Source organism: Salvelinus fontinalis, chromosome 18 (assembly GCF_029448725.1).
Source record: "Salvelinus fontinalis isolate EN_2023a chromosome 18, ASM2944872v1, whole genome shotgun sequence".
Taxonomy (NCBI): domain Eukaryota; kingdom Metazoa; phylum Chordata; class Actinopteri; order Salmoniformes; family Salmonidae; genus Salvelinus; species Salvelinus fontinalis.
In genome coordinates this window covers 60,994,488-61,014,211 of record NC_074682.1, presented here as the reverse complement: position 1 = coordinate 61,014,211, position 19,724 = coordinate 60,994,488, and the positions used below count along the sequence as shown (strand labels likewise).

Genomic DNA, 19,724 nt, shown 5'->3' with positions numbered 1-19,724 from the left:
GTACCGATACAGAGTCAATGTGGAGACTATATACAGGGGGTACCGGTACAGAGTCAATGTGGAGACTATATACAGGGGGTACCGGTACAGAGTCAATGTGGAGACTATATACAGGGGGTACCGGTACCGAGTCAATGTGGAGGCTATATACAGGTGGTACCGGTACCGAGTCAATGTGGAGGTTATATACAGGTGGTACCGGTACCGAGTCAGTGTGGAGGTTATATACAGGTGGTACCGGTACCGAGTCAGTGTGGAGGTTATTTACAGGGGGTACCGGTACCGAGTCAGTGTGGAGGTTATATACAGGGGGTACCGGTACCGAGTCAGTGTGGAGGTTATATACAGGGGGTACCGGTACCGAGTCAGTGTGGAGGTTATATACAGGGGGTACCGGTACCGAGTCAGTGTGCGGGGGTACAGGCTAGTAATGAGGCTATACAGGGGGTACCGGTACCGAGTCAGTGTGGAGGTTATATACAGGGTGTACCGGTACAGAGTCAATGTGGAGGTTATATACAGGGGGTACCGGTACCGAGTCAGTGTGGAGGCTATATACAGGGGGTACCGGTACCGAGTCAGTGTGGAGGTTATATACAGGGTGTACCGGTACAGAGTCAATGTGGAGGTTATATACAGGGGGTACCGGTACAGAGTCAATGTGGAGGTTATATACAGGGGGTACCGGTACCGAGTCAGTGTGGGGGGTCAATGTAAATAGTCTGGTGGCCATTTGATTAATTGTTCAGCAGTCTTATGGCTTGGGGGTAGAAGCTGTTAAGGAGCTTTTTGGTCCTAGACTTGGCGCTCCGGTACCGCTTGCCGTGCGGTAGCAGAGAAAACAGTCTAGGACTTGGGTGACTGGAGTCTCTGACAATTGTATGGGCCTTCCTCTGACACCGTCTATATCATATCCTAAACAAGCATTACCACTAATTCTTCCCAACTACCACCACCAGGTCTGCAGCAGAGGGTGTGGCGGGGTCGGTGACCTCCTTCCTGACCTTTGCCCTGGATGTGAAAGGTAACGCCCGGCGCTTGACCGACTCCAACCTGCAGGCGCGTCTCCAGCGCCAGCTCTCAGTGTTGGAGGACTCCGGCCTCATCCTGCAGCAGGCCGTCAGCTCCCTGGGCGTCGCCGGCTGGCCCCTCCCCTTGCTGGCCCAGGATCCCGCCCAGAACCACACCCCAGACCAGCTGGACAGCCTCGTCAGGGTAACCAGGACCATCCCCGAGGACGTCAAGAGAATGGTATCCATCGTCAATGCCAACGCCAAGCTGCTGTTCCGGCCCAGTACCAGTACCACCAATAATACCAGTACCAGTACCACCAATAATACCAGTACCAGTACCAGTACCAGTCAGTTTGTGAAGAAGATAACAGAGCAGGGAGAAGACTCAGGAACAGACCATCATGACAATGCCCAGCTACAGGTTAGTCATTGGTTATCTGGACCATTATATACCCAGCTACAGGTTAGTCATTGGTTATCTGCACCATTATATACCCAGCTACAGGTTAGTCATTGGTTATCTGCACCATTATATACCCAGCTACAGGTTATTCATTGGTCATCTGGACCATTATATACCCAGCTACAGGTTAGTCATTGGTTATCTGGACCATTATATACCCTGCTACAGGTTAGTCATTGGTTATCTGGACCATTATATACCCAGCTACAGGTTAGTCATTGGTTATCTGGACCATTATATACCCAGCTACAGGTTAGTCATTGGTTATCTGCACCGTTATATACCCAGCTACGGGTTAGTCATTGGTTATCTGCACCATTATATACCCAGCTACAGGTTAGTCATTGGTTATCTGCACCATTATATACCCAGCTACAGGTTAGTCATTGGTTATCTGGACCATTATATACCCAGCTACAGGTTAGTCATTGGTTATCTGGACCATTATATACCCAGCTATAGGTTAGTCATTGGTTATCTGGACCATTATATACCCAGCTACAGGTTAGTCATTGGTTATCTGCACCATTATATACCCAGCTACAGGTTAGTCATTGGTTATCTGGACCATTATATACCCAGCTACAGGTTAGTCATTGGTTATCTGGACCATTATATACCCAGCTACAGGTTAGTCATTGGTTATCTGCACCGTTATATACCCAGCTACGGGTTAGTCATTGGTTATCTGCACCATTATATACCCAGCTACAGGTTAGTCATTGGTTATCTACACCATTATATACCCAGCTACAGGTTAGTCATTGGTTATCTGCACCATTATATACCCAGCTACAGGTTAGTGATTGGTCATCTGCACCATTATATACCCAGCTACAGGTTAGTCATTGGTTATCTGGACCATTATATACCCAGCTACAGGTTAGTCATTGGTTATCTGGACCATTATATACCCAGCTACAGGTTAGTCATTGGTTATCTGCACCATTATATACCCAGCTACAGGTTAGTCATTGGTTATCTGCACCATTATATACCCAGCTACAGGTTAGTCATTGGTTATCTGGACCATTATATACCCAGCTACAGGTTAGTCATTGGTTATCTGCACCATTATATACCCAGCTACAGGTTAGTCATTGGTTATCTGCACCATTATATACCCAGCTACAGGTTAGTCATTGGTTATCTGCACCAGTATATACCCAGCTACAGGTTAGTCATTGGTTATCTGCACCATTATATACCCAGCTACAGGTTAGTCATTGGTTATCTGGACCATTATATACCCAGCTACAGGTTAGTCATTGGTCATCTGCACCATTATATGCCCAGCTACAGGTTAGTCATTGGTTATCTGCACCAGTATATACCCAGCTACAGGTTAGTCATTGGTCATCTGCACCAGTATATAGCTGTAGATTTGCCAAGCTTGATATGATGCACATTCATAGTTTTGTATTTTAATCCTGATTTTGAAAAAGTAAAAATAAATCTTTCTCTACAGTGGTTTAAGGCCGGGTTATAATTGGTCTAACGCATGTCTGTAGACCAATAGAATTGGACCAGTGTAAAACAGGCTTCACAGAGCCATTGTATTTATATAGACTTGATACCCATTCATTTCGGCTGTATCATTTAGCCTGATTTAGAACATTGAAAGTAAAGCAATGCTCTCTTTTTTCAAATGAAAAAAAAAAGTTTGAAAAAACAACAAATTAAAAGTCTGTGGAAAACAGAAAACCAAAATCACTTCCATCAAGCCTAAGGTGAGAGTTTCCCGCTACTCAGGGGAATGTATTTCTTATAGTCAAGTACTGAAACTCACGGAAAAGCCTCAAATACTGTGGCCTCTCAAACACACAGCAGCTCCAGCCGCTCCTCAGTAGGAGCTGGGTGTTAGTGGTGTAGATATTAGCAGCGTACCTTGTAATTACAGGAATTCTGGGAAGCTTCAGCTTCTCTTCCTCTACTGGTGAGATTCCCCTGAGGGAACAGGATGTCTGTCTGTCTGTCTAACTAACCATCTCTCTTTATCCCCTCTCTCAACTTTCCTCCTCTCCCTTTACTTCCCTCCTCTCTCTCCTCTTCTCTCTACCCCTCCCTCCTATTCTCTCCTTCCCTTCCTACTCTACCTCCCTCGTCCCTCCCCTCCACACCTCTCCTTCCCTTACTCCTCCCCTGCACTCTCACATTCCCTCCCTCTTCCCCCTCTTGTTCCTCCTCTACCTCCCTCCTTTCTTCCTCTCCCACCCAGGAGGACCGTTGTGTGTCCGAGCCCCAGGTCTGTGTGGACGGCCCTAGGAGATCTTCAGAACCCCTGTCTCCTAGGAAGCCATCCAAATCTGACTCTGGTGACGCCCCCAGGAGGACCTCTGAGCCCCAGGTCTCCCTGTCTGCTAGGATGGCCTCTCAGTCTGAGCCCCAGGTCTCGGACATCCCTAGGAAGTCCTGTAACTCCCAGGTAGACGGCCCTAAGAGACAACCCACCCTGACAGAACATTGCCGGCTGTACTTCGGGGCGCTGCAGAAGGCAATCGGTGTGTTCATAACCAGCGTGGACAGCCAGCCCCCGGAGAAGTTCATCTCTCACAGCAAGCTGGTCATCATGGTAGGCCAACGACTGGTGGACACGCTGTACCGAGAGGCCCAGAAAGGAGAGTCCCAGAGAAGGGAGCCCGGGTCGGTGTCAGGGCCCAGCCAGAGCCAGAACCAGGTTCTGCTGTGTAAGTGTAACAACATGTGTGCCCTGTTAAAGCAGCTGGCAGTAGCCACCAAGAAGGCAGCTCTGCATTACCCTGAGAGACAGGCTCTGCAGGAAGCCCAGGACTTTGCCAAGGAGCTGGCTCAGAGAGCACAGCACTTCAGGATCTCTCTGGATCTCTGAGAGAGACAGTCTTTTATTTTATAGTCTAGAAGACAGACCTTTATCTTAAGGACGCAACAGACAGTGCCGACGAACAGTGAAAAGCTGTCCTATTCCCTCTGAACGTCGCCATAACGTTGAATCGGCACCATTCATCAACACGCAGCGGGTGCTCCACAGCCGACGTTCATGTAGGTCTGTATTTTCCTCGTCATTGGAGCTCCAAAAGCCAGTTTATGCTCGATCCGTGAATGTGGTCGGAGGCGCAGTATGAAAGGTGTGACGCAATTGCGGAGCCTCCGGAAGCATGCAGAGGCCAAATTGAGCGGCGTACGCCACCCCCCAAAAAAATGTTCAACAATGTGGAGGGCTCCGTATAGCACTGCATTGACATGATGGGTTGACGGTAGGTGAGGGTAAGAGGTCCTGTATAAACACAAACTCACTTCCTCGACAACAGCTCTACTCAACTGCTCCGTGAAGAGCAAGGAGTACGAACGGCCCCTGACTTCCGTATCATCCCGAAACGGTTCACGGGCCCACGCAGGCGTCGGATTGACCACGCGGCGCCTTTTAAAAGGAGACTGGTCCGCTCTGCAACCATTGCGCCAACTAAAATGTTCCCCAGAGGACCTGCAGACTAATAAAAAACTAAATTGCACATTTAAGGTGGAATTTTATGAAGCCAAATCTAAGATGCATTTACCAAGACATTTAATGTGACACGTATACCATAGAGATGTGTTATTACTTGTATAGTTGACTTTGATATCAACGGCCTGAATAATGTAGTAGAATATTTTGACTGTATTCTGTTTCACTGTTTCTATAGGAACCCAGTTACCCTATAGCCTACTACTTACTGTATGTAGCCTTCTCAAAATACAATTTAGTACATTCCTAATTTTAAAATAATATGATTAAATAGTTGGAAAGAATAAAAAACAAGTTCACATAAATAAAATAAAAACATTTATTTTGCTTCAATGGTTTTGGTTTCACCATTTTACTATCCTCGTTCTGAATGTGAGGTATGTTATGGATCAATCCTCGTTCTGAATGTGAGGTATGTTATGGATCAATCCTCGTTCTGAATGTGACGTATGTTATGGATCAATCCTCATTCTGAATGTGACGTATGTTATGGATCAATCCCCGTTCTGAATGTGAGGTATGTTATGGATCAATCCTCGTTCTGAATGTGAGGTATGTTATGGATCAATCCTCGTTCTGAATGTGACGTATGTTATGGATCAATCCCCGTTCTGAATGTGAGGTATGTTATGGATCAATCCTCGTTCTGAATGTGAGGTATGTTATGGATCAATCCTCGTTCTGAATGTGACGTATGTTATGGATCAATCCTCGTTCTGAATGTGAGGTATGTTATGGATCAATCCTCGTTCTGAATGTGAGGTATGTTATGGATCTATCCTCGTTCTGAATGTGAGGTATGTTATGGATCAATCCTCGTTCTGAATGTGACGTATGTTATGGATAAGAAAGGCAACTGTGTTACTGTCCTGGTTTGACCATTTTTGTATCATAGCTACATGACAAAACACACATTAACACAGACGATATGCAGACCGGGAAGTCCAAACACAGCAACAGACAATATTCTGTATAGCACTTTGTGACATCGGCTGATGTAAAAATGGCTTTATAAATACAATTGATTGATTGATGCGGACAACACAGCAACAGACAATATGCAGACAACACAGTCCAAACACAGCAACAGACAACACAGTCCAAACACAGCAACAGACGGACAACACAGTACAAACAGAGCAACAGACAGACAACACAGTCCAAACAGAGCAACAGACAGACAACACAGTCCAAACACAGCAACAGACAGACAACACAGTCCAAACAGAGCAACAGACAGACAACACAGTCCAAACACAGCAACAGACGGACAACACAGTCCAAACACAGCAACAGACAGACAACACAGTCCAAACAGAGCAACAGACGGACAACACAGTCCAAACACAGCAACAGACGGACAACACAGTCCAAACACAGCAACAGACAGACAACACAGTCCAAACACAGCAACAGACAGACAACACAGTCCAAACAGAGCAACAGACAGACAACACAGTCCAAACAGAGCAACAGACAGACAACACAGTCCAAACACAGCAACAGACGGACAACACAGTCCAAACAGAGCAACAGACAGACAACACAGTCCAAACAGAGCAACAGACAGACAACACAGTCCAAACAGAGCAACAGACAGACAACACAGTCCAAACACAGCAACAGACGGACAACACAGTCCAAACACAGCAACAGACAGACAACACAGCAGCACTATATCGCCCTCTGGTGGTACTGGGTCCATCAACAATAAACAGCTTTTGGCCTGCCTGCCCCATACCTGGTTGACATGAATAGACCAGGAGTTGGGGCACAATACATACTCTACAGAACCTATTTCTCACCATGTTGGCTCTGTGTGCAGTTGTCATGTATCCCATATTTAAAGGATTTGGCATGAAAACCATTCCTTTTCCTCCCCCCCTGCTTTCATTTGAATGGCTAGAAACAACAGGTTGTCTCTGTCATTCATACCCACGGACTCCTCCTCTCTCCGGGGCACGGCGGTACGTGTCGGTGCGTCACTGTGCTTCTTTCTCCGCCACACATCCACAGATATGGCTCTGTGAGAAGGCACATGGTGGCGGCTAACCATGAACCAAAAAATACATCACCAAAAACAGTTCATGCATCAGTAGCAACCCGATTTCGTTTATTTTGGATTCAACCATTGCAACAACTCCACTAGACATACAATTGGTTTGCACTGTTACGGGGAGAGAAGCTAGCAAGCAACTTGGAACCCCCCCACCTTTTTCTCCAGTTTTACTGCGCTATTTTACTCGGTTTTTAAACAGTTTTTGGTTGCAATCGCTCCTTTTTTAAAGACAGTCATCATGGGTGTTCAAGGTTTCCAAGAATACATAGAAAAGCACTGCCCTACTGCCGTGGTACCGGTGGAGCTCCAGAAGCTAGCCCGGGGAAGTCTGGTCGGAGGAGGCAGGCAGAGACCACCTCAGAGCCCGCTACGGCTGCTGGTTGACGCGGAGAACTGCCTCCACCGGCTCTACGGTGGTTTCTACACCGACTGGGTAAGCGGCGGGCAGTGGAACCACATGCTTGGGTACCTGGCTGCCCTCGCCAAGGCCTGCTTCAACGGCAACATTGAGCTACTGGTGTGCTTCAATGGCGCCATGGAGAAAGGCCGTCTTCACGAGTGGGTCAAACGACAGGTGAACGAGAGACAGACAGCGCAGCAGATTGTCAGCCATATCCAGAATAAGGGGACTCCTCCACCGAAGGTCTGGTTTCTTCCCCCAGTGTGCATGGTCCATTGCATCCGGCTGGCCCTAATCAGGTTCCACATTGGGGTAAGTTAGCTAGCCGGCCGCTCGGTGCTTTTCCTCCAAATATAGCTGGCTGGCTAGTTTAGCTTGCTATATAGCAAGCTAGTGTTCTGGCTATCTTGTTAGCTAGCGAGCTGTCAACAACTAGCAGATACTTAGACGTGTCTAGATCTAGCGAAGCTTTTCGTAACTTGGATAATGGTGATGGATCGCGTACAGGCTACTAACAGTTAGCCATGTTGACCAGGCAAGCGCAAAACGAGTAGCCTATCAAGTGAGAACTTGGATAAGGCCGGGCCTTCCTATAATACATTTACTCGACACAAAAAAACTATGTTTAACATTGCAATCTGTGGATTTACCCAAAAGTTCATGCAAGGTCAGATCGACATTTTGCACATGACTTGACCTAACTTAAACTGCAGGAATGAAAATGTCACATTCATAAAAATCGCAGTAGACACTCAAGTAGGTATCCGATCAGTAGAACAACTAGATACAATATACATGTGTTTTTGTTACAGTCTATATATTTCTCAGTCATTTAGTTCTTAGTCGAGGAGGGCTGTACAGAGAAGTATGTGTATTGTCTCCTGGTCAGTCCGTGTAAGTGCAATGAAAGCACAGGAACTCACTACGACACTAAACATATCATCACATGTTGTGCTCCAAAGAACCGAACAAATATACTATAGTTTTGTGCAATGTCTCATCCAGAAACCAACAATCACTCGCCCCCCAAAATCCTAGACGAAACATGCCACCTAGACAATACATTGTATGTGTTATGTGAGACAGTCCATCTAGACAATAAATTGTATGTGTTATGTGAGGCAGTCCATCTAGACAATAAATTGTGTGTTATGTGAGACAGTCCATCTAGACAATAAATTGTATTTGTTATGTGAGACAGTCCATCTAGACAATAAATTGTATGTGTTATGGGAGACAGTCCATCTAGACAATAAATTGTGTGTTATGTGAGACAGTCCATCTAGACAATAAATTGTATGTGTTATGTGAGACAGTCCATCTAGACAATAAATTGTATATGTGTTATGGGAGACAGTCCATCTAGACAATAAATTGTATATGTGTTATGGGAGACAGTCCATCTAGACAATAAATTGTATGTGTTATGGGAGACAGTCCATCTAGACAATAAATTGTATGTGTTATGGGAGACAGTCCATCTAGACAATAAATTGTATGTGTTATGTGAGACAGTCCATCTAGACAATAAATTGTATGTGTTATGGGAGACAGTCCATCTAGACAATAAATTGTATTTGTTATGTGAGACAGTCCATAACAAAGTTTTGCTGGTATCCTGTTCAGTGTTTGAGTGTTTCAGCGCTTCTATAGGCTGTCTTGAATCAGCCCTAAGTGGCTATTGGCTGTCGCTTAGAGGCTGGCCCTGCGATTGGCTGTCCGTCCCTGGGATGACACCATTCGTTCTGCTGGGAGGGCTACAGAATCTATTCCCAGCCTACAGTCCTGCTGGTCCAACCCTAGGGCCCTTCCTCTCACCCTACCTTCTTCTCAGCTTCCTTCCCTCCCTGCCTCTCAGTTTACCTCCCTCCCTGCCTCTCAGTTTACCTCCCTCCCTGCCTCTCAGTTTACCTCCCTCCCTGCCTCTCAGTTTACCTCCCTCCCTGCCTCTCAGTTTACCTACCTCCCTGCTTCTCTTACCTCCCTCCCTGCCTCTCAGCTTACCTCCCTCCCTCCTGCCTCTCAGTTTACCTCCCTGCCTCTCAATTTACCTCCCTCCCTGCTTCTCTTACCTCCCTCCCCCCCTGGCTCTCTGTTTACCCCCCTCCCTCCCTGCCTCTCAGTTTACCCCCCTCCCTCCCTGCCTCTCAGTTTACCCCCCTCCCTCCCTGCCTCTCAGTTTACCCCCCTCCCTCCCTGCCTCTCAGTTTACCTCCCTCCCTCCCTGCCTCTCAGTTTACCTCCCTCCCTGCCTCTCAGTTTACCTCCCTCCCTGCCTCTCAGTTTACCTCCCTCCCTGCCTCTCAGTTTACCTCCCTCCCTGCTTCTCTTACCTCCCTCCCTGCCTCTCAGTTTACCTACCTCCCTGCTTCTCTTACCTCCCTCCCTGCCTCTCAGCTTACCTCCCTCCCTCCTGCCTCTCAGTTTACCTCCCTGCCTCTCAATTTACCTCCCTCCCTGCCTCTCAATTTACCTCCCTCCCTGCCTCTCAGTTTACCTCCCTCCCTCCCTGCCTCTCAGTTTACCTCCCTCCCTGCTTCTCTTACCTCCCTCCCTCCCTGCCTCTCAGTTTACCTCCCTCCCTGCTTCTCTTACCTTCCTCCCTCCCTGCCTCTCTGTTTACCCCTCTCCCTCCCTACCTCTCAGTTTACCTCCCTCCCTCCCTGCCTCTCAATTTACCCCCCTCCCTCCCTGCCTCTCAATTTACCTCCCTCCCTGCCTCTCTGTTTACCCCTCTCCCTCCCTCCCTCTCTGTTTACCCCTCTCCCTCCCTCCCTCTCAGTTTACCTCCCTCCCTCCCTGCCTCTCAATTTACCCCCCTCCCTCCCTGCCTCTCAATTTACCCCCCTCCCTCCCTGCCTCTCAATTTACCCCCCTCCCTCCCTCCCTCCCTCCCTCCCTCTCAGTTTACCCCCTCCCTCCCTCTCAGTTTACCCCCTCCCTCCCTCTCAGTTTACCCCCTCCCTGCCTCTCAGTTTACCTCCCTCCCTGCCTCTCAGTTTACCTCCCTCCTGCCTCTCAGTTTACCCCCCTCCCTCCCTGCCTCTCAATTTACCCCCCTCCCTCCCTGCCTCTCAATTTACCCCCCTCCCTCCCTCCCTCCCTCCCTCTCAGTTTACCCCCTCCCTCCCTCTCAGTTTACCCCCTCCCTCCCTCTCAGTTTACCCCCTCCCTCCCTCTCAGTTTACCCCCTCCCTGCCTCTCAGTTTACCCCCTCCCTGCCTCTCAGTTTACCTCCCTCCTGCCTCTCAGCTTCCCTCCCTCCCTCCCTCCCTCCCTCCCTCCCTCCCTCCCTCCCTCCCTCCCTCCCTCCCTCCCTCCCTCCCTCCCTCCCTCCCTCCCTCCCTCCCTCTCAGTTTACCTCTCTCCCTGCCTCTCAGTTTACCTCTCTCCCTGCCTCAGTTTTACTCCCTCCTGCCTCTCAGTTTACCTCCCTCCTGCCTCTCAGTTTACCACTCTCCCTGCCTCAGTTTTACTCCCTCCTGCCTCTCAGTTTACCCCCCTTCCTCCCTCCTGCCTCTCAGTTTCTCCCCTTCCTCCCTCCTGCCTCTCAGTTTCTCCCCTTCCTCCCTCCTGCCTCTCAGTTTCTCCCCTTCCTCCCTCCTGCCTCTCAGTTTCTCCCCTTCCTCCCTCCTGCCTCTCAGTTTACCCCCCTTCCTCCCTCCTGCCTCTCAGTTTCTCCCCTTCCTCCCTCCTGCCTCTCAGTTTCTCCCCTTCCTCCCTCCTGCCTCTCAGTTTCTCCCCTTCCTCCCTCCTGCCTCTCAGTTTCTCCCCTTCCTCCCTCCTGCCTCTCAGTTTCTCCCCTTCCTCCCTCCTGCCTCTCAGTTTCTCCCCTTCCTCCCTCCTGCCTCTCAGTTTCTCCCCTTCCTCCCTCCTGCCTCTCAGTTTACCCCCTTCCTCCCTCCTGCCTCTCAGCTTCCCTCCCTCCCTCCCTCCCTCCCTCCCTCCCTCCCTCCCTCCCTCCCTCCCTCCCTCCCTCCCTCCCTCTCAGTTTACCCCCCTCCCTCCCTCCCTCTCAGTTTACCTCCCCCCTGCCTCTCAGTTTACCCCCCTGCCTCTCAGCTTAACTCCCTCCCTCCCTCTCAGTTTACCTACCTCCCTGCTTCTCTTACCTCCCTCCCTGCCTCTCAGTTTACCTCCCTCCCTCCTGCCTCTCAGTTTACCTCCCTCCCTCCTGCCTCTCAGTTTACCCCCCTGCCTCTCAGCTTAACTCCCTCCCTCCCTCTCAGTTTACCTACCTCCCTGCCTCTCAGTTTACCCCCTCCCTCCCTCTCAGCTTAACTCCCTCCTGCCTCTCAGTTTACCTCCCTCCCTCCCTGCCTCTCAGCTTACCTCCCTCCCTCCCTGCCTCTCAGCTTACCTCCCTCCCTCCCTCTCAGTTTACCCCCCTCCCTCCCTCCCCCCTTCTCAGTTTACCTCCCTCCCCCCTTCTCAGTTTACCTCCCTCCCTGCCTCTCAGTTTACCTCCCTCCCTCCTGCCTCTCAGTTTACCTACCTCCCTGCCTCTCAGCGTACCTCCCTCCCTGCCTCTCAGCGTACCTCCCTCCCTGCCTCTCAATTTACCTCCCTCCCTGCCTCTCAGTTTACCTCCCTCCCTGCCTCTCAATTTACCTCCCTCCCTGCCTCTCAGTTTACCTCCCTCCCTGCCTCTCAATTTACCCCCCTCCCTCCCTCTCAGCTTACCTCCCTCCCTCCCTCTCAGCTTACCTCCCTCCCTCCCTCTCAGTTTACCCCCCTCCCTGCCTCTCAGTTTACCCCCCTCCCTCCCTCTCAGCTTACCCCCCTCCCTGCCTCTCAGTTTACCCCCCTCCCTGCCTCTCAGTTTACCCCCCTCCCTCCCTCTCAGTTTACCCCCCTCCCTCCCTCTCAGTTTACCCCCCTCCCTGCCTCTCAGTTTACCCCCCTCCCTGCCTCTCAGTTTACCCCCCTCCCTGCCTCTCAGTTTACCCCCCTCCCTGCCTCTCAGTTTACCCCCCTCCCTGCCTCTCAGTTTACCCCCCTCCCTCCCTCTCAGTTTACCTCCCTCCCTCCCTGCCTCCCTCCCTCTCAGTTTACCCCCCTCCCTCCCTGCCTCCCTGCCTCTCAGTTTACCCCCCTCCCTGGCTCTCTGTTTACCCCCCTCCCTCCCTACCTCTCAGTTTACCCCCCTCCCTCCCTACCTCTCAGTTTACCCCCCTCCCTCCCTACCTCTCAGTTTACCCCCCTCCCTCCCTACCTCTCAGTTTACCCCCCTCCCTCCCTACCTCTCAGTTTACCCCCCTCCCTCCCTACCTCTCTGTTTACCTCCCTCCCTCCCTACCTCTCAGTTTACCCCCCTCCCTCCCTACCTCTCAGTTTACCCCCCTCCCTCCCTACCTCTCAGTTTACCCCCCTCCCTCCCTACCTCTCTGTTTACCTCCCTCCCTCACTGCCTCTCAGTTTACTTCCCTCCCTCCCTCCCTGCCTCTCAGTTTACCCCCCTCCCTCCCTACCTCTCAGTTTACCCCCCTCCCTCCCTACCTCTCTGTTTACCTCCCTCCCTCACTGCCTCTCAGTTTACTTCCCTCCCTCCCTCCCTACCTCTCAGTTTACCCCCCTGCCTCTCTCCCTCTCAGTTTACCTCCCTCCCTACCTCTCAGTTTACCTCCCTCCCTCCCTCCTGCCTCTCAGCGTACCTCCCACTCTGTTTCTCTCTCTTGCTGTATTGAAGAGCCAGACTACAGTATAATGAAGGCCTTGCTGTATTAAAGAGCCAGACTACAGTATAGTGAAGAGCCAGACTACAGCATAATGAAGAGCCAGACTACAGTATAATGAAGGCCTTGCTGTATTAGAGCCAGACTACAGTATAATGAAGGCCTTGCTGTATTGAAGAGCCAGACTACAGTATAATGAAGGCCTTGCTGTATTGAAGAGCCAGACTACAGTATAATGAAGAGCCAGACTACAGTATAATGAAGAGCCAGACTACAGTATAATGAAGAGCCAGACTACAGTATAATGAAGGCCTTGCTGTATTAGAGCCAGACTACAGTATAATGAAGGCCTTGCTGTATTGAAGAGCCAGACTACAGTATAATGAAGGCCTTGCTGTATTAGAGCCAGACTACAGTATAATGAAGGCCTTGCTGTATTAGAGCCAGACTACAGTATAATGAAGGCCTTGCTGTATTGAAGAGCCAGACTACAGTATAATGAAGGCCTTGCTGTATTGAAGAGCCAGACTACAGTATAATGAAGGCCTTGCTGTATTGAAGAGCCAGACTACAGTATAATGAAGGCCTTGCTGTATTAAAGAGCCAGACTACAGTATAATGAAGGCCTTGCTGTATTGAAGAGCCAGACTACAGTATAATGAAGGCCTTGCTGTATTAAAGAGCCAGACTACAGTATAATGAAGGCCTCGCTGTAGCGAAGAGCCAGACTACAGTATAATGAAGGCCTCGCTGTAGCGAAGAGCCAGACTTGGCGGAGGCTCAATCTTGCTCGTTGTCTTGACTACTTTCTTATATCATTTTCTCCGACACAAAGTTTAGAGTGTTGATAGGGGACAGAATGCGGTCGGCTCGTCAAATAATTCACCAACACTTCACTCTTACAGAATTTCCACGTGGGCGAGTATATCGGACATTTTTATCAAAGCCTATTGGATGATACCTTGTTTTTAACCAGGACAGAAGAATTTATAACGTCATTTTTCCTACATAACATAGGTACAGTAGATCCCCTTATTGTATGGGGCACTTTTAAATGTGCCTTTAGAGGCCATGCAATTCAGTACTCATCTTTAAAACAAAAACAATTTAGGTGAAACGAGTCTATAATAACAAAGGAAATAAAGGAACTAACCGTACAGATAGATAACAATAAAAACTGTAACTCAAAGGCACAGAATAAGTTAGAGGAAAAACTAAAAGAAATGGAGGAACTTATTCAAGAAAGATCAAGTGTAATATATTATTATAATAAAGCAAACTGGATGGAATATGCGGGGAAAATGCACCAAATTATTAATTTTTTAAATCTTCAACAAAAAATAATTTACAGGAAATTGCTACACACGACAGCATCATCCATGATTCACTAAACGATATTTGAAAGGGGAAGCAAAGTACGTTAATTATGTTTTAATTTCAGTCTCCTTTATTTCCACTAACTAAAGTTCATTGTCAGGATTTCATTCTATTAACAGCGGTTGTACAGAAAGACTCATGTGAAGGCCTAATTACAGAGGAGGAACTTCCAGATGCAATTAAAGCCTTCAAGTCCATGGCATACCAGTTGAGCTATATCAAATTGTTTTCTATGTACTCAAAGGTCTGTTTCTTAACATGTTTTAACCACTCCTATAAAAAATAGAAGACTAACAGATACTCAGCAAGAAGTACTGATTTCATAGTTCGTATATAAAAGCTACTTCATACTTTTCATTAGTACTGAAACAGGACCCAGGTGGTAAATTTAAAGATCCAGTCCACCGAAAAAAAACTGGAGACTCCTTACACTTCAGTGTTGTGATGCCAAAATCCTTGCAAAATGCATAGCGCATAGAATTTAAAAGGTCAAATGAAATCAAAGGTCAAAGGTCAATGTCGTATGTTATTCATCCTAATCACACACGTTTTTTTTTTTTACACGAACGATACGTTGGAGATAAATAAGACAAGTACTAGAAATAATAGAACATCATGAAAAATCTGAGAAAACAGGCCTGCTATTCAAAGATGACTTTGAAAAGGCTTTTGATAAAGTATGATTTGAAGTTTATATATAAATGCCTGGACTATTTTAATTTTGGAGAATCTTAGATACAATGGGTTAAAGTTATGTATAGTAACCCTAGGTGTAAAATAGTAAATAATGGCTTCATCTCAGAAAGTATAGACCACAGGGTATAACATGGCGTTGCAAAATGGAGTGATAGGCTTCCTTCTTCAAGATCCCTTTTACCCTGTACAAATCTCCCACTTTACTACCACCAAAGCACCCCCAGACCATCACATTGCCTCCACCATGCTTGACAGATGGCGTCAAGCAGTCCTCCAGCATCTTTTCATTTTTTCTGTGTCTCACGAATGTTCTTCTTTGTGATCAGAACACATCAAACTTAGATTCGTCTGTCCATAACACTTTTTGCCAATCTTCCTCTGTCCAGTGTCTGTGTTCTTTTGCCCATCTTAATCTTTTCTTTTTATTGGCCAGTCTGAGATATGGCTTTTTCTTTGCAACTCTGCCTAGAAGGCCAGCATCCCGGAGTCACCTCTTTACTGTTGACGTTGAGACTGGTGTTTTGCGGGTACTATTTAATGAAGCTGCCAGTTGAGGACTTGTGAGGCGTCTGTTTCTCAAACTAGACACTCTAATGTACTTGTCCTCTTGCTCAGTTGTGCACCGGGGCCTCCCACTCCTCTTTCTATTCTGGTTAGAGCCAGTTTGTGCTGTTCTGTGAAGGGAGTAGTACACAGCGTTGTACCAGATCTTCAGTTTATTGGCAATTACTCGCATGGAGTAGCCTTCATTTCTCAGAACAAGAATAGACTGACGAGTTTCAGAAGAAAGTACTTTGTTTCTGGCCATTTTGAGCCTGTAATCGAACCCACAAATGCTGATGCTCCAGATACTCAACTAGTCCAAAGAAGGCCAGTTTTATTGCTTCTTTAATCAGAACAACAGTTTTCAGCTGCGCTAACATAATTGCAAAATGGTTTTCTAATGATCAATTAACCTTTTAAAATGATCAACTTCGATTAGCTAACACAACGTGCCATTGGAACACAGGAGTGATGGTTTCTGATAATGGGCCTCTGTACGCCTATGTAGATATTCCATTAAAAATCAGCCGTTTCCAGCCACAATAGTCATTTACAACATTAACAATGTTTACACTGTATTTCTGATAAATTTTATGTTATTTTAATGGACCAAAAATGTGATTTTCTTCCAAAAACAAAGACAGTTGTTTTTCAAATTTCTGCCCTACTAGAGCTGCCCCGATAACAATAATCGCTTTTACTGTGAAGTGAGAACGTCTAGGAGCAACAACGGTTCAGCCGTGAAGTGGTAGGCCACACAAGCTCACAGAACGGGATCGCGGAGTGTGTACAAATTGTCTGTGTTCGGTTGCAACACTCACTACCGAGTTCCAAACTGCCTCTGGAAGCAACGTCAGCACAATAACTGTTTGTTGGGAGCTTCATGAAACGGGTTTCCGCGGCCGAGCAGCCACACACAAGCCTAAGATCACCATGCGCAATGCTAAGCATCGGCTGGAGTGGTGTAAAGCTCGCGACCATTAGACACTGGAGCAGTGGAAAAGCGTTCTCTGGAGTGACGAATCACGCTTCACCATCTGGCAGTCCCGACGGACAAATCTGGGTTTGGCGGATGCCAATGCATAGTGCCAACTGTAAAGTTTGGTGGAGGAGAAATAACGGTCTGCCCTACATATTCTACAGTGATTTCGATGAGAATCACCAGACCACAATCTGTTTTTATGAATACAGGGACATGTCTCTGCATCATGGCCAGTGTAACTGTTGTGTTGACACGGTATTCCAGGATCCTGTAAATGGTACCATCGCTCGTTGGATATAATTCACTACACTGACAAGTATTACAATAACTTGCTGACGCACTGTAGCCTACATCTCTGGGCTGCGGCAGTCCATCCTGCCTGAATGTTCCTCGCTCTATCCAGACTACTGATTGTACTATTGTCAGTCATTGGTCCTCTGTAGTAGTGGTAGAGAATATCGCTTGTAATTACATGATACATGTAAAATTAATGCAGGATTGTAACCGGACCATCGCTCATGGATATAGAGTCGCTTTGGATAAAGCCGTCTGCTATATGGCATATGCTATTATATATTAGCATTGTGTTTAGGCTGTCTCTAATTTTAACTGGGCTGCCTGTGAGTGTTGTGAGGTAGTCCAGAGTATCGAGGATCATCACTTGGAGGTGCTATCGCTATGCATGGTTTGGGTTAGTGTGTGGTGTTAGTAACAGTATAATATGTGTGTGTGTGTGTGTTTCCAGGTTGTCCAGAGTATCGAGGATCATCACTTGGAGGTGATATCTCTGTGCAGGGAGAACGGGTTCCACGGCCTGGTGGCGTACGACTCGGACTACGCGCTGTGTAACCTCCCCTACTACTTCTCTGCCCACGCCCTGAAGCTGAGTCGTAACGGGAAGAGCTTGACCACCTCCCAGTACCTGATGCATGAAGTGGCCAAACAACTGGACCTCAACCCCAACCGCTTCGTTATCTTCGCTTCACTTTTAGGTGTGTTGGTAACAGAGCTAACGTGTTGGTAGGTCGCTAACTAACATCACTTTTAGGTGGGTTGGTAACAGAGCTAACGTGTTGGTAGGTCGCTAACTAACATCACTTTTAGGTGTGTTGGTAACAGAGCTAACGTGTTGGTAGGTCGCTAACTAACATCACTTTTAGGTGTGTTGGTAACAGAGCTAATATGTAGTGAGGTCGCTAACTAACATCACTTTTAGGTGGGTTGGTAACAGAGCTAATATGTAGTGAGGTCGCTAACTAACATCACTTTTAGGTGGGTTGGTAACAGAGCTAATATGTAGTGAGGTCGCTAACTAACATCACTTTTAGGTGGGTTGGTAACAGAGCTAATATGTAGTGAGGTCGCTAACTAACATCACTTTTAGGTGGGTTGGTAACAGAGCTAATATGTAGCGAGGTCGCTAACTAACATCACTTTTAGGTGGGTTGGTAACAGAGCTAAATGTAGCGAGGTCGCTAACTAACATCACTTTTAGGTGGGTTGGTAACAGAGCTAATATGTAGTGAGGTCGCTAACTAACATCACTTTTAGGTGGGTTGGTAACAGAGCTAATATGTAGTGAGGTCGCTAACTAGCATCACTTTTAGGTGGGTTGGTAACAGAGCTAACATGTAGCGAGGTCGCTAACTAACATCACTTTTAGGTGGGTTGGTAACAGAGCTAAATGTAGCGAGGTCGCTAACTAACATCACTTTTAGGTGGGTTGGTAACAGAGCTAATATGTAGTGAGGTCGCTAACTAACATCACTTTTAGGTGGGTTGGTAACAGAGCTAATATGTAGTGAGGTCGCTAACTAGCATCACTTTTAGGTGGGTTGGTAACAGAGCTAACATGTAGCGAGGTCGCTAACTAACACATCTTTTAGGTAGGTTGGTAACAGAGCTAACGTGTAGGTAGGTCGCTAACTAGCATCACTTTTAGGTGGGTTGGTAACAGAGCTAATATGTAGTGAGGTCGCTAACTAACATCACTTTTAGGTGGGTTGGTAACAGAGCTAAATGTAGCGAGGTCGCTAACTAACATCACTTTTAGGTGGGTTGGTAACAGAGCTAATATGTAGTGAGGTCGCTAACTAACATCACTTTTAGGTGGGTTGGTAACAGAGATAAATGTAGTGAGGTCGCTAACTAACATCACTTTTAGGTGGGTTGGTAACAGAGCTAACATGTAGCGAGGTCGCTAACTAACACATCTTTTAGGTAGGTTGGTAACAGAGCTAACGTGTAGGTAGGTCGCTAACTAGCATCACTTTTAGGTGGGTTAGTAACAGAGCTAACGTGTAGGTAGGTCGCTAACTAACATCACTTATGTAGGTTGGTAACATCACTTCTAAGAAGGAAGGTAACTTATGGGTCTGTTTGCCAGACTCAGATCAAGCCTATTGATTGCTAACATAGAGATTTAGTGTCACTGCTAAGTCAGTGCTAATTCTGTTAGCCTCATCATGTCATGTAACTGTCCTGCTTCAGGTAACCACATACTTCCTGATGAAGACTTGGCTGCCTTTCACTGGAGTCTCCTGGGTCCAGAGCATCCGCTAGCATCGCTCAAGGTAAACTAACTTGACGGTCAATGTAGTGCCAGGGAATCTGTTACATGCTGAAACAAACCGGACGCACGTGTTGATTTTGTACCACCACACCAGACACGATCACGACACGCAGGTTGAAAACAAACTCTGAACCAATTATATTAATTAGGGGACAGGTCGAAAAGCATTAAACATTTATGGCAATTTAGCTAGTTAGCTTGCACTTGATAGCTAATTTGTCCTATTTAGCTAGCTTGCTGTTACTAGCTAATTTGTCTTATTTAGCTAGCTTGCTGTCGCTAGCTAATTTGTCCTATTTAGCTAGCTTGCTGTTACTAGCTAATTTGTCCTATTTAGCTAGCTTGCTGTTACTAGCTAATTTGTCCTATTTAGCTAGCTTGCTGTTGCTAGCTAATTTGTCCTATTTAGCTAGCTTGCTGTTGCTAGCTAATTTGTCCTATTTAGCTAGCTTGCTGTTGCTAG

The 19,724-nt window shown here is 47.3% G+C and overlaps 2 protein-coding genes across 3 annotated transcripts in view; both read left to right on the top strand.

Annotated features, from left to right (window-relative positions):
• The window catches only part of cass4 (Cas scaffold protein family member 4), a 162,384-nt gene extending 157,094 nt beyond the window's left edge, over nucleotides 1-5,290 (top strand). Inside the window, exons 7-8 of the mRNA XM_055869994.1 lie at nucleotides 960-1,434; nucleotides 3,695-5,290. Of these exons, the coding sequence (XP_055725969.1) occupies nucleotides 960-1,434; nucleotides 3,695-4,324 (1,105 nt within the window). The 3' untranslated portion in view covers nucleotides 4,325-5,290. The remainder of the gene's footprint in view (nucleotides 1-959; nucleotides 1,435-3,694) is intronic.
• Nucleotides 5,291-6,946: 1,656 nt separating this feature from the next.
• The window catches only part of LOC129815839 (constitutive coactivator of PPAR-gamma-like protein 1), an 80,699-nt gene continuing 67,921 nt past the window's right edge, over nucleotides 6,947-19,724 (top strand). Inside the window, exons 1-3 of one of the 2 annotated variants that reach the window (XM_055869996.1) lie at nucleotides 6,947-7,728; nucleotides 17,435-17,681; nucleotides 19,180-19,262. In XM_055869996.1, the coding sequence (XP_055725971.1) occupies nucleotides 7,255-7,728; nucleotides 17,435-17,681; nucleotides 19,180-19,262 (804 nt within the window). In that variant the 5' untranslated portion in view covers nucleotides 6,947-7,254. The remainder of the gene's footprint in view (nucleotides 7,729-17,434; nucleotides 17,682-19,179; nucleotides 19,263-19,724) is intronic. The other variant, XM_055869997.1, reaches the window with a different exon arrangement.